We start from the raw sequence: 14,890 nt of genomic DNA, 5'->3' as shown, positions 1-14,890 counted from the left end.
TCTCTCTCTCTCTGTGTGTGTGTGTGTGTGTGTATGTATGTATGTATGTAACTCAATTATGCAGTGAGTTTTGCAAATGGTCATATCTGTAGCAGCGCCTAGAGTTTGGACACCCCTGACTTCCATAGCAATGGTGGAAGGAAGAAAAGGTGACTTCAGGACTAGTAGGGGAAGTGTTGAGGAGGGACCCAGGGGACTCCTGAGAGGTGGAGGGAAGGAAAGGAGATTGGGTCTGGTGCAGTCAACTCCAAGCCGTATTGATTGAGGACCTGCAGGATGAAAGTATTATATAAAATACAACAAAAGCAAGAACGGCCCTGACCTCCCTAAGTGCAAGGCACTCCATTTCCCACCATCTTACTTACTAAAGATAAGTTGTGATTCAGACTCACAATATTGATTTCACAACTCATTAGCACTGTCTGAAATAACAAGTACAGAGTGGGCTCCAGCTGGAGCCCCCATGGGTGAGGGCTGCATGCTGTAACAGGGCCCCAGAGGACCCCGGGAAGGGGCAGGGTGAGGGGTGTATACAGAAAAAATGGAGGACAGTTCAAGCCTATCGATGCTTCTTCCAGCAAAACCCTAAGGAGGGACCTGTGGTCTGGGCCAAGCTTACTTTTACCTGAGAAGAAAGGGTCTCAAGCTTCAGAGAGGAAAAGAAGAGGGGAGGGGAGATAAAGAGGAAAAGGAAGAAAAAGAAGAGAGGAACGGTGGCAAGTCATGGGCTTGGACAATGTGGCAAGCTTCAGTGGACCCCAGTGGAGGGTTCACTTCTGTCCCCCCACCCCGTCCACAGTGCTACTGGGACGCTGCCTCTAAATGCAGAACAGAAACCCAGAGTGTCACGGGTGAGGTGGCAGAAACACACACAACCCATCTCTCGGCTGAAGAAGGAAAGTACTAAGCTGAGGGAAGAGACATGGAGCAAATATTTGAAAGTTCAAGAATAAATGGTAGTAGCAAATGGGGGGAGAAGTCCAGACTGTGCCGTGGCATCAGACAGGTGGTGTGCTCATCAAACACTCACATGCCTCTATTCTTACTTCTCCGCTGCCATCCCACTGTCCCCTAAGTGAGATTAGCTGTGAGGACACTTGGGAAAAAGCAGGAGCCCGAGGATGCCTGCTTGTCTGTTCAGGAGAGGCAGCGGTCACAAGAGGATGGGACTGGTGAAGTCTGGGGTGGAAACTATGGCAAATGACAAGTGGCAGAGAAGGTTAAATATGCTCAGCCCCCTGGCTGGAAAACCAGAAGGGGAGCCTCAGACGACCTAAAGCTATCAAAGAGATGCTGGAGAAGGGGTGTGTGTGTGTGTGTGTGTGTGTGTGTGTGTGTGTGTGTGAGAGAGAGAGAGAGAGAGAGAGAGAGAGAGAGAGAGAGAGAGAGAGAGAGAGAGAGAGAGAGAGAGAGAGACAGACAGACAGACAGACAGACAGACAGACAGACAGATAGACAGACAGACAGACAGACAGAGAGCCCTAAAGATATCAATGAAATACTGGTGCTATGCCCATATACACATGCATGTGTGTTGGATTTATGTGAATCATGGGCTCACTACAAACTGTCTTTGAGTGAATGCATGTCCTAGAGGTTGCATCAGAGACTTAGAAATCAAAACAAGGTTAAACAGAGTCCAGGCCCCCACTGGGCGTTATATGTTCCTCACACAGGACCAGACTTAGAGAGCCAAAACAAACAAACCAAAACAAACCAAAAAACAAACAAACAACAACAACAACAAACAAACAAACAAACAAACAAAAAACCCAGGTCCCGTTCTGGCCACCATGGGGTCTTCTTGCAGGGCCAGTCCAAATGCACAGCAAAGACCTGAAAGGCTGTTCTGGTTTTCTGGCCACAGCCTACAAAAGGAAGGTCAGAATGCAGAGCTCAAACTGAGTCAGGTAAGCTGCATGCTTAAAGAAAACTGCAGTGTTTTCTGTGATATTTAGACAAAAGCCAACATTTCTTGACATAATTTTCAAATTATCCAGGGTCTATGCCAATGTTACTTGTCTTGAAATAAGCTTGGAAAGTTTGATCTTGTTGGGAAAGGAAAAATCAGCAGATCCCAGTGCCAAGGTAATGCAGACACTGGGTTTGTGAAAGGCTTAAAAATAGCTTTATAAAAGTATTTTGGGTAGAAGGTAAATAGAAAAATACAAAGCCTATGCAAAGAAATAAATTGAAAGAGTGATGAAGCATATAATAAATGGAATTAGGAACTTAGCAGATATTCTTATTAGCAGACAGACTAAATTCAAACACACCAATGATTGTGTGCTGTGTGATTAGCCTTGTTAAATCGATCATAAGCAAGGCCTATCAGAATAAGAAAACAAAAGACTCAACTCAGTGTTACAAGAAACTTATCATAGTATATGTAGTTCAAGAGCAAAGAGCTATAGACAAAAAAGTACAAATACTAATCAAAGGAAAACAAAAAAGTGGTGACATCATTACAAGAAAGTCAAGTTGAGAGCAGAGAGTGGTGAAGACGATACTGCCACTGCACAAGAGCTCGCTCTGCCAGACAGCCAGGGTGGTGAAGACGATACCACCATGGCACAAGGGCTCGCTCTGCCAGACAGCCAGGCCTTCAACATGTATGCTGCCCAAGAAGAAAGAATCAAATAAGAAATAGAAAACTCCCATTTCATTTGGAGACTTTACTTTTCCCTCTTGATGGTCCTCAGATCTGATAGGATCTGTGTAGCAAAGGCCAGCTACCCCAATAGACGTTTCCAGAGCCTTCTACCCAGCTATAGTAGAATATATGCATTTTCACATAGAGGCAAAACAGTCACGGGATAGGCCATATCCCGAGTCATGAAACAAACCATAACAAATGTTAAAGAATTGGAATCAGATGATGTGTTTTCTGGTTGTAATGGAATTAAACTAAATCAGGAACAGAAAGATAATAGGAATATGTCCAAATGCTTGGAGTTAACACACTGCAGAATGACCCACATGTCAAAGAGAAATTCTCAAAGGAAATTAGAAAATAGTTTGTACCAAATGAAAAGACACTGTATTCAAATTTGTGGGATGTGATACTTGGAGGGAAAATTACAATACCACAGGCTTATGTTAGAAACGAAGAAAACCGTGTAAACACTCAAGGCTCTTTTTTTTTTTTCCAGGGGGAGGTGTTTGTTTGGCTTTTTTTCAAGACAGAGTTTCTCTGTGTAGCCTTGGCTGCCCTAGACTCGCTTTGTAGACCAGGCTGGCCTCAAACTCACAGAGATCTGCCTGCCTCTGCCTCCCTGAGTGCTGGAATTACTGGAGTGTGTCATTGAACCCTGCTAAGTTTTTTTTAAAAACAAAGAATAAAAATAATCTGAAAGGTAGAAGAAGGAAATAATAATGGGAAAAGTATAGAAATTGAAAAATGAAAAAAAAAGGACAAAAAGGTGGTTATTTTAAAAGAAAGATAAAATTGATCAAGAATAATACAGATGTGGGAGAAAACAGCAGCTGATAAGGCCTTTGGTTACTAGGCAAGCAGCAAAGGTTTACTAATAACTCCTAGCTTCAAAAATGACAGCTTAGAAAAATAGACCCATTCTGTACCGACCACAACCCATGAGCCCAGATGTAGATAAGCTGGTGCGTCAGAACTGTTGCTAATGATACTTTCTAAAGAAAATAGCTTGCAGTGAACTTCAGAAAAAAGAATCTCTAGCCCCAGATGGCTTCCTGGCGAGTTCTACTAAACATCTTAAGACAAAACAAAACCGATGTTATAAAATCTTGTCCAGAAAAAAAAAAAGTCAGAGAAACACTTCCCGACTCATGCTGTGAAGCCAGAGTCCCCATGATGTAAAAAGCAGACAGACAGGATGGTACAGACCAATATGTATCCTGAGCAAAGATGCTAAACTCTTTAATAAGATGTTAGCAAGTCAAACCCAGCAATAAGCAACATGAATAATGCACCATGACCAAATGGGATGCAAGGCTCATTTGATGCCTGAGATTTAGGCAGCATGAGCCACCGTAGCAGCAGTCTGCATACCTGTCAGGTAATGCTGAAAGACACCTCGTACACCTCATCTGTTTACGACCACAAGGCCTCATATGATTCTCTCTAGAAATTCCCAACAGCTTGCTTCTACCACTCTAATTAATGGTAAAGGTCTAAATGTACTTCCTCTTAATCCTGGGAGCAGGGCACGGCTTCCACTTTCTCCATGCCTGCTGACTAGAAAGGCAAATCTTAGCTAGCTTAGGAAGGAAGGCCCAAGTACAATTTGGTAAGGAGGAAAGTGTTTTGTTTTGTTTGTGTTTTCACAGGTTGCATTATTGCTCGTGTAGGCAATGGAAGTAAATCTACAGAAACAAAACGAAAAACCAAAGCTTCCCAGAATGAACACATTGAACAAAGTTGTAGGGTTTGAGAACAGCGCGCGGAAGCTGATGTTCCTATTACTAATAAGCAACGGGGAATGGAAAAATTGAAAACAAAAAAGCTGTCTACAATAGCTCCAGAGGAACGGGAACTGCTTATAAATTTAGGAAACAAAACCATAAAACTGTAAGACATATGCCAGATCTATGGCTGAAAACTCAGCCCAGATGGGTGCAATCAGAGGCGACCCACATTAATTAACTTAGTGGATTTATGAATTAGAAGCCTCGCGTGCTAAAGGTGTTCTCTCAAAATGTATCCGTAAGCTATAACGTTCCACATTTTTGGCCTTTTTTCCTTTTCCGTGTGTGTGTGTGTGTGTGTGTGTGTGTGTGTGTGTGTGTGTGTGTGTGTTATCTGCCTGTGTGTATGCATGCTTGTGTGTGTGTATGTATGTGTGTGTGTGTGTGTGTGTGTGTGTTATCTGCTTGTGTGTATGCATGCTTGCCTGTGTGCTTGGGGGTGGGGCCCAGAGGTTGATGTCCAGGATCTTCCTAGACTGACTGCTCTTCATTCACTGAGGCAAGATTGCTCAACTCCACCCAGAGCTCGCCTGTATGACGAGTCTCGCTAGCCAGTTTGCCCTTCCCTGGGCTGGAATTACAGGTGGGAACACAGGCACTTCAGTGATATTTAGGGAAAAGGTGATACAGGAGGAATCAGGGTGCACAAATAATAAAGATTCAGCAGGAAGCTGTAACTGAGATAATGTGATGTTGGGAAATAGATCAACGGGCAGAAATCGATGCACTCAAACATGGGTTATGGGTTTTGGCTAATTTGCAAAAGCATTGAATTTTTAAAAAAAGAAAGTCTCTTTAACAAATGGCTTTAAATCAAGTGGACAGTTAAATGATGAAATAGAACTTTGTATAAATTTATCTCAAAATGGACCATATAGCTAAATATAAAAAGTAAAACGTAAAAGTTGTTTTAAAAGGAAGCCTTAGCGCCTCTGGGTGGGGCAGGAGTTGCCCTGGAACCCGGAGCCCCGCATCTGAGACAGTTGAGGAGCCGAAACGGCTCTCGGCCTTCGAGGTTCACAGTGGACTTTGGGCCCGAGTATAATTGATGCAGGAACCATTCTGACTCGCTCGCTACCAGTGCTCCTGCAAAACCGATATCTTGTTGCTACCGTTTCATATTTTTAGATACAAGGAAGCACACACAAATTAGTAAGTTTCCTCTGTGTCCAAACAAGGAAAGTTCCCAAGGGCACCTCTTTTTGGGACCAGGGCGTTCATCACTACCATATTCTACCTGTTGTGTACTTGAAAATGCAAATCAACAAGTTTCATGGCTCCTGTGACCCAGACACAGGTGTGTTAACACAACACCTACTTTTTCCTTGTGTGGTTTTATTCTCAGGCCCACCTTCTGCTTGGTGGGGCTTTGCTGTCAATTCCTTTTGCAGTATCTGTTGGGTCGAGTCTCTCTAGTGCCATCTTGTGTCTAGAGTGGGCGTTGCAGGAAGAAAGCGCCAGGGCTCAGGTAGCATCCCTTGTGCCTTTAGGGTGACTTAGCAGACAGGCTAAGAGGGACCTAAGGCTGGAAAAGGGCTGTGGCATCAGTCCCTAGCTCTAGGTAGCTGGCAAGATTGTCTTGAGAGAAAGGGAGCAAGGGGAACGACAGGGAGCTAAATATGATGAATTCTTATTCTCAAAGCTTTGCAGGAGTGGGCACTGGCCTTTCTGAGGGAGGAAGTAATGGACTAATAAAAAGTTCATAAACCACAAAAACCATCACATACTTCACTTGCCTTGTTTTTGACTTTTATTGTCAGCTTTTCTATTACAGAAGTAACATGATGTGTACTGTGGGAAAATGTAGAAAGAGGAGAATGCGCACTCAGTCTTAATGCTTTCTGTGTGGACCCTTTCCTCCCTTTCTGCAGTGCCACAGAGCTTAGACCTATGTGAGGCTCCTCCTGGTGAGCCACGCCCCGCTCATAACAGACTCATCTTTGATAAGTGCGGATTGAACTGTCTTGTTGAATTAAGTGAGGCTTAAACTTTTATGCTTGCCTTTTACTACTTTCCACAGACATTTTTTAGGGTATGATGTAGTTTTGGCTTACTGTGTGTTCTGGGTTGTGGTGGGTGTTAGGTTTTACGAAACGGTACTTTGGGAGGACATCTTTGTTTCCATATTTTGTTTGTTTGTTTGTGTGTGTGTGTGTGTGTGTGTGTGTGTGTGTGTGTGTTAAATATAGAAGCTTCTTGTTAAGACAACTTCTCCAAATCACATTTATAAAGGACTGAGTCTTTTTTCTTTTTTTTTTAATTAATTTACTCAGATTACATCTCAATTTTTATCCCCTTGCCTGTCTCCTCCTGTTCCTCCCTCCCTCCCTCTTTCACTCTTTTCCCCTCCTCTAGGTCTATGACAGAAGGGGACCTCCTCCCTCACCATATGGTCACAGCCTATCAAGTCTCATCTTGGTAGCCTTCCTATTCTTTCTCTGAGTGCCAACAGGCCTCCCCACCAAGAGGAAGTGGTCAAATATGGGGCACCAGAGTTCATGTCAGAGTCAGTCCCCACTCTCCACACAACTGTGGATAATGTCCTGTCCCTTGGCTAGATCTGAGTAGGGATTCAATATTTACTGCATGTATTGTCTTTGGTTGGTGCAGCAGCTTGAACAGACGCCCCTTGGAGGACCAAGTCTTTTAACGCAGGCACCAGAAGGCTAGCCATCCCAACTGTGGAGACAGCCTCCACCACTTGGTAGGAGTAGCAATTAGGGGACAGTCTCAACACTTGTCAAGGAGGACAATAGAGGCTGTATGGGCCCATCATATAAATAAACAGTCCAGCCCCTAGAGTCTATCCCAGTAAGGTTGAACCTCAACTTTAAAAACATTTGCAGCACAGAGCCTTACAAAAGGGTTTCTCCCAAGCTACTCTATCATCAGTTATGTGTGAAGTCACTTTTTAGCCTGCTTAGTATTTGATGCCGACTTTAAAAGCACTCTTGCTGATTGAAGGGATAATGTTACTTCCCTAGTGGTTTAATTTGCTTCTGTTTTGTGCTGTTATAATTTTATCCTTTGTTCTAAATGTTATACATTTGTAGTATAATATGGCAAAGTAACAGTATTATACATTATACAAAGTAACAATATTATACAAACATTTTACCTTTTATTGGTTTTCATGTCTTATTAAATTTGCCTAAAATTATATAGCAGTATGAAATGATTGTGTGAGTATCATGTTGAAAATATTCCTGGGGCTACTGAGATGGCTCATCAGGTAAAAACACCTGCTGCCAAGTTTGATGGCCTGGGTTCAGCCTCTAGAATGCACACAGTTGATGAGGAGAGCCAATTCTTGAGCTTTTCCCCCTGACTTCCACATGTCTGCCATGGTACATGTGCACCTACACATCCACACATCAATAAATGAAAAGGTTTTAAATGCTGCTTTTAATAAGAATATCTCCAGTGTTTGCATACTAACTAGAATATGAACCTATTATGTAATGTTCATTGTTCTGAGTATATGCACCCAAGATATTACTGCTACTATTGCTGCTACTGTTGTTGCTTTTCCTCTTCCTCCTCCTCTTCCTCTCTTCCTCCTCCTCCTCTCTTCCTCCTCCTCTCTTCCTCCTCTTCCTCCCCTGCTCCTCCTCTCCTCTTCCTCCTCTTCCTTCAGCTTTATGTATTGATATTCAGCTTTCCTTCGAATGTTTGTGTTTGTTTGGTGGGTAATGATAAGGTTTTTTGATATCATACATTTGTCCACCCACATCCCTGAGCACATCCTATTTTGTGCTGTGCTTTCTTCCATCAGTGCTATTTCATAGAGATTATTTCCTAAAATTTATAGGCAAACTTTGTTTTAAAGAAAGTCTGTTAGTCCATTAAAATGATTATCCTTAAATTATGGGATTAGGGATCATTTTTGTTTACATTTCTGTAGTTTCCAGTTTGTGAAATGATATGTTCTGTGTTATCAGTAAAAGTGAAGTTGATTAAAAACTTCCATGCCATGTTGACGGCTTAAGGGCAAAGGTGATGGTAGGTGTGACTTAAGGAAACCTGTTTAATTTGGATATTCGTCACCTGTTTGTGCAGTGTCTTCAGTCAAAATTATTTTAATGTTAACACATTACACTTTCTTCTTAGGAAATGATACTAGGAGACTGATTATATTTTCTTAAACTATGATTTTAAGATTTGGAATGGGAGAGGTTATTTTTTAGGGTTTCCTAGGACCATGTATGTGCAGCCTAGGTAAGCATTCTGTATGTGCACACTTGATAAACATTCTATCAGCTCTCTTGGCATTTGTAAAATTTTGAGACTCCGTCACACTAAGTTGGACACACTGGCCTTGAACGTGGGATCCGCCTACCATAGCTTCCAGAGTAGCTTTGATCAGACGTCTGCGCTACTACACTTAGACAGTGGATGATTTTTTTTCCAAGTCTGACATTTCCCATCATAAAACCTTTAAATTTAAGAAAATTCAAGGCAACACTTAAATGCAGTGTTGTCATTTCTCTAAAAGAATAAAGTTGCATTCACTCGGGATGGGTCTACAAGACCTGGGGCTTACTGACCGCAGCTTGGGCCGCTGGTTGGTTTTGGAAACTTTGTGTGTTCTCTCTTAGTTCCAGATGCCTTCTCCTGTACAGCTTTGCCCTGCCTTGGACAACATATACATCAGAATAGGGAAGCATGCATTTATGCATCAAGATGCCCATACCCAGTAATTACTGATTTCAAGTGTCATGGTTATATCCTCCAGATGCCAGGAATAGCCCCCATGGCTTTTAGTTCTGAAACAAGACTCACCCAGTTTCAAAACTTCACACTTATTCAGATTTGGTGCCCTTCCCAATAGCCTGTTGCCTTAACGTGATGAAAATCTCAAAGACGTCACATGTACATAAACCCCTAACATTGCCTTGTTTCTCTTCCCTGTCTGCAGCCCTGGGACAGATTATGTTGTATGTGGACGGGATGAATGGCGTCATCAACCACGGTGAGACCATCCAGTGGCTTTACACTCTTGTTGGGTCTAAGGTAAGACAAAGTCTTGTTATTTTCTTTCTGGAACATCTTGTTGAGTTTGCAAATCATTGCCTTTTTGTTAACACCCCCCCCCCCCCCCGCTTTGAAATGTTTTTGCAAAGAGCAATCCTGTTCAGCTTTGTTCAAGTCCTGTCTTGGTATAAATGATGATTAATCCTTTGTAGATTTTCAATCTCATTTTAATCACCAATAGCTTATAAAGTTTTAATGTTTTTTTTTTCTCTTAAGCTGTAATCAAATGCCTTTGGCAGTTTAGGTTTCTAATGTTTAATGAAAACATAGCTAAAGTACCTATGTATCCCTTGTATTTTGTGACTTCAGCTGGTAAGATGCTGCTGACATGTAAGGTCATAGACACCAGACAAGGGAGCTCAGTGCCATTACTGGCCCTTCGGTTTCCTTTCTCAGGGTTGAGATGAGGAAAACTGTCTCTCATTTCATAGTAGAAAAACTATTTTTCCCTGGGCAACTGAACATTTTTTCCCATATCTTTTTGGCTTTATTTTCTATGGAAAATGGAAGTCACTCTGTTTTGAAGCTAGGGTAAGTGGCCTTGGAAATGGAGTGGAATGCTGGGTCTATGAGGTTGACTTAGCTATGCTAGAGAGAGAGATTTGTATCTGGTCTCCTGTGGTGGTGTTTTCTGTCTTCCTTGCATTTGTTTGGAGGCCTCCCAGGCCAGCATGTCTATCTGGAAACTGGTCACTCCGTAGCTCTCTGACTAATGTCTTTGACCTTAAATCTAGAGAGATGGGGGAGATTTTTTTTAAATAAAAAGAGACCTTAAATATATATTACATCTGGATTAAGAAATCTTTTTTGCTCTGTTGTAGTCCTGACAAGAATGATATGGTGGCATGGGGGCAGGAAAAAGCATGGATGAACACAGGAGGATGGGGGGGATGTGCTATGGTCTGAGTGTATCCCCTGAACCCATGTGCTAGGAGCTCATACAGCACTATGGAGAAGGTGCACCTTTTGTTACGAGCTCAGGCCATGAGGGCTTTCCTTGATAATAGATTGTTGCTGCTCTAGCAATGGCCTGAGAGAGTAGGCTTGTTCTCCTTTGATTGTCTCTTATGTCAGGACATGACATATGTCTCTTCTGGTGTCTTCAGCAGCCAGTTGTCATCTTGGAGGTAGAGGGACTGACCCTCTCTGGCTTCTGTTATGAAGATCTTGCATGTGTCCCTGACTGTCAACTTATACGGAATACAGTTCTGTTCTGTTCTTAAAACAAACAAACAAACAAACAAAAAACCAAAGAAATTAAAAAATACAAAGATACAAAAATCAAAACACTTCACCTCATCTCAGCTATTTTGGAATAGCAACAGTCATGGGAAGTCCCAGAGAAGTAGAAGGGTTAGAAAGAACTAGAAACAGTGGAGGATAGGATAAAGAGACATGGTTGCTCATATCTAAAATTCCAGTGCCTGGGAGGGTGAAACAGAGGATTACTGCAGGTTCAAGGCCAACCTAGACTATAGTGTGAGATCCTAGCTCAAAACCCCCAAAAGAAAGGGACAAACAAGAAGTAGCAAATTCATCTCATAGCCATTGGCCTGAGGTGTTACCGCAGCCTCTGTTGATTGTTTTCTTTGCAGTCACTCTGCAGGGTAAACGATCTGAAAAGAAGAACAAGAGAAATTCTGTACAGCATTTTAAAATAACACAGAGAAGAACAAAAAGCAGAGACTTGAAAGAAATCAGTAGAGGAACTATGCTTTCCCTGGGTGGCCCTCAGAACCATTGCTTGCTCTGTGGACTCTCCTCAGGGTTGACCAGTTGTCCCTTCCCCACCCACTGGCTTCATTAGAACCTGTGGATTTTGTCTCTACCTTTCATTTTCCCCAAGAGCCAATCTGCAGTGTTTGCTGACTTCTAGGCATTGTGGGCCTAGGCAAATAGAGTGTAGTGAGCTTGTGCCTTGGTGCCCTTTGTCCTACTACAAAGGGGACACCTGAAGCTTGTGTCCCATGTGTCCCATTCACTGTGACGTCAGACAAGATCTTGAATCACCTTACTCAGTTCTAGGTTAGCAGCTGAATGCAGAAAAACAGCAGCCATCGGCAAGTGGTTTTGTTTGTTTGTTTTGTTTTTGTTTTTAGCAGTTCTCCCAGGATGTCCTTTTCTCTGCAAAACCCGCTAACACCCTGTCACTCTCTTTCATCTGGGTAGTGAAGGAGCTAGCAGAAGAATAGGTGCCTCAACCAGGACCCTTAGGTTTGGAAAATGAAGTCTCAGTTCTATCCTTTGCACACGGTACTAAACAATACAGCCGCCATAGGTTTTCCCGGCTCGGGTGAAGGAGAGGGAAGCGATGTTCTAGCCTATTATGTTGACAGATTCATGGCTCTTAAACCTGAAAGGTTTGCCTGGACAGCCTGCTGGCTTTGCCTTATACAGGCACAATGTTGATAAAGGAAATGCTGGCTAGAAAAAAAAATCCTGTTGTTCTGTTTTCATACTGCTTGACTTTTCTCCCGTGAAAGGCAACACGATGTGACTTTGCTGCTGCCAGAGGGTCATTATGCAATGCACATTTGTAGTTACTTGAAACTCCAGAGAAGAAAATGATGCATTTGCAGCCAAATAATGACTTTTAAAAGAGAAATCACATAATGTTTTCAATAAAGTCTTTCTATTTACATGAGCCATCTCTAAACTCCTCAGTGAGCAGGAAGAGGTGGGTGTCCCTACTAATGTCTTATTAAGGGTGTTTAGTTTTCCTCTTCATGCACAGGCAATTCTAATTAATTGAGGTAAGATGGTTCTGTTTCTATGGTTTCTATCACCTTCATATAGAAAACCTTCTCTGTCTTCCATTCTGGCCCCGAGGGAGACTCTCATCACCTCATCAGGGATGCTCTTGATGTTGCCATGGAAACCGCCCTTTCTGTATTCCTGTCTACCTTTGCTCTCCCTGCTCTCTATGCCAGCCCCGCCAAATCTCATTCTTCCAGCTGTGTGCCAGGCTGCTGATCAGACAGCAGAGGATTTCTTTTGCATCTGTGTGAAGATGTCCTGCTGTCCTGCTCTTATATAACATGTTCCTTACTAATTTAGAGAGGGGTGAAAAGAGCCCTGGCCACGTGGCCTTCTCACACTCACACACATTCATATTCATGTTATCCCCATGGAACCTCATTAGGACAGTAGGATGAACACAAGTCGGGTTGTATGGCATGTCGGACATGGGGATAGAGGAGGGGAAAATGGGGACAGTTACTATGAAGTCATGCGGCCTGGGAAAGGATTGCAGCCAAAATGATGGAGGGAGCAATGTGAAGATATCTTGAGGAGTAGCCCCCAAGGCCCAGATTTCTGGATTTAGAAAAATTGAAGCAGGAATAAAAAGTGAGTCACATCTTGGAGTATGAGACTGCCTCTGGCAGGAGCATAGAAGGTGATGCTAAGTTTGGAAAGGAGAGCCAAGGAGGTGACTCCCAGGTGCCCGGTGCTCCCTGTGTCAGGCCACAGGGCTAGTTGTTGAGGAGATGAGACCAAGTAGCCTTTTGGTCTCATTGTCATTAAGATGGTGTCACTGATGTGTGATCACTCCCGTGACTTCCATGTAGGCTGAGACGTGAAGAATGTTCTTAGTTACATACAGTTATAGAATCCTAGCTGTGGCAAACGCTGAGTCATGTGTGGTAAAGATGGTTCTGACATCAGGAGTCACGTTCCTGATAATTCTAGGAGCAGAGAGGAAGGATTCTTTTCACGTGGCTCAATCCTTGTGGGACACTGGGGTTGGTGGGACGCCATTCTTACAGGGGAGGCAAACACTGACTGTACTGTTTGTCTGCCACTCTGAATTCCCCGTGCAGGTTCTCTGAGCATTTAAAGGTAGGTATCCGGGACTGAGGATATACATATACACACACATATATACGCATACATGTATGTAGTCACTAAAGAGCTTATGTAAACTTATGTGTAAGCACAAGGACCTGAGGTTGCTTTCTACGGCCCACATTAAAAAAAAAAAAAAAAAAAAAAGAACATGTTGAGTGTGGGTGCTGTGTGTTTATAATTCCTTTAGGCTCACTGGACAGCCACCCTAGACTTCTTGGCCAAATTTAAGACCCTATTTCAACATAAATGAAAAAAATAAAAATGAAGGTGCATAGCTCCTGAATGGTGACACGTGGGTTGTCCTCTTGACTCCGGATGTAGTCATATACACATGAATATGGGTGCGCATCCACATTTAAAAATGAAAAGTGTAAAGATGGCTCTCCTGTAAGTCTGTCCAAGCTACAGTGTATCTTTTGCTCTAGACATCAAGGACCAGAGGGACCAGATAACGAGTTCCTCATTCTGCTGGCCACTGACTTCTCCTTGCAACTGGTAGAAATTCTTCAGCAGCCCTGCTAGAATATGACATTTTCTTCCACAAATTTCATCTCTTCTTTAGAGGGCCCTTTAGCACCAGCCGCGGGTGCTGTCTGAAACTGGCCTGGCAGTCCATTAAACCTCTCTGGCTTTTTCTCATCCATCATGCCTGCCAGTTCTTCCTTCTGCAAGTCCGTGACTGATGGTTGTGCATCTAAATGCAAGGCATTGCAATTTTCCCCATTGATCGGACCACAGCTCTGGCCTCAAGATAATTGTGAATTCTGTCTTGGCCATTTATCATCTCAACTGTTAGTGCCAGTTTCATATAACATAAATCTAGTAAGCTATGCATCTTTATTATAGACAAGAATGCCGAGGGGGAGAGAGAGAGAGTGTGGACCAACCAGACCGCGTGACAACACTGATTAGTCGGAGGTGTTTTAGGGGCACTGTGAAGTGAGTGGGGAGCTGCCTAGCTGACCACAAAACCACTCCCCTTTGTTGTTCTAATGCCTTCCCAAGGGGGAAATTAGGATATACTGTATCTCATCACATGAGCTAGGGCTTTGGGGCCCAACACATCCTTCACGTGGGTTGCCTGAGCGCTGATCCTGGCCCTGTCTTCTGTATCACTTGTCAATAACTCTTTTTCCCAGAAGCCCACTCAACATCCTCATGTAGAGATGTGCTCGTAGAGGCTGCTGGGTGTGGTGTTTTCTTCTCTTTTCTTGAAGCATCCATCCAAAAGTTTCCTGGGGCATTTTGTCAGAGACTGGTGGTGAGTTCAGAAAGCAGGAGGATGGCGTCTTTAGAGTCCATATGTTCTCATTGCCTTTCTGGTAGGTCCTGTTCTGTCTAATTTTGTTTATCCTGTGGGAGACTTCTGCTGTCCCTAGCCCTGCCTCTGACTTGCCCTAGGAGAGCAAGACCGTTTCCTAGAGAGTAGCCTACAGTTGGTCTTAGCACCTGTAGTTTCTAGGGCTTGCATTCTGTGGTGGTAGCCTACATTTGTCTTTCAAGAACTCATGAAAACCATCACATGTGACCATTTCCTGCTGCCTGGTAAGGTGATTCCACTTTC

General features: G+C 43.1%; 1 protein-coding gene across 7 annotated transcripts in view; it reads left to right on the top strand.

Moving 5' to 3' along the window:
• Positions 1–14,890, top strand: part of FHOD3 (formin homology 2 domain containing 3) — a 412,148-nt gene that overhangs the window by 243,021 nt on the left and 154,237 nt on the right. For all 7 annotated transcript variants that reach the window (XM_084780621.1, XM_084780620.1, XM_084780626.1 and 4 more), the window contains one exon: positions 9,362–9,456. In XM_084780621.1, coding sequence (XP_084636747.1) covers positions 9,362–9,456 — 95 coding nt within the window. The remainder of the gene's footprint in view (positions 1–9,361; positions 9,457–14,890) is intronic.

This window comes from Acomys minous, assembly GCF_964271855.1.
Source record: "Acomys minous genome assembly, chromosome: 4".
Classification (NCBI taxonomy): Eukaryota; Metazoa; Chordata; class Mammalia; order Rodentia; family Muridae; genus Acomys; species Acomys minous.
Note: the sequence above shows the minus strand (reverse complement) of the source record. Positions and strands in the feature narration are given on the sequence as shown.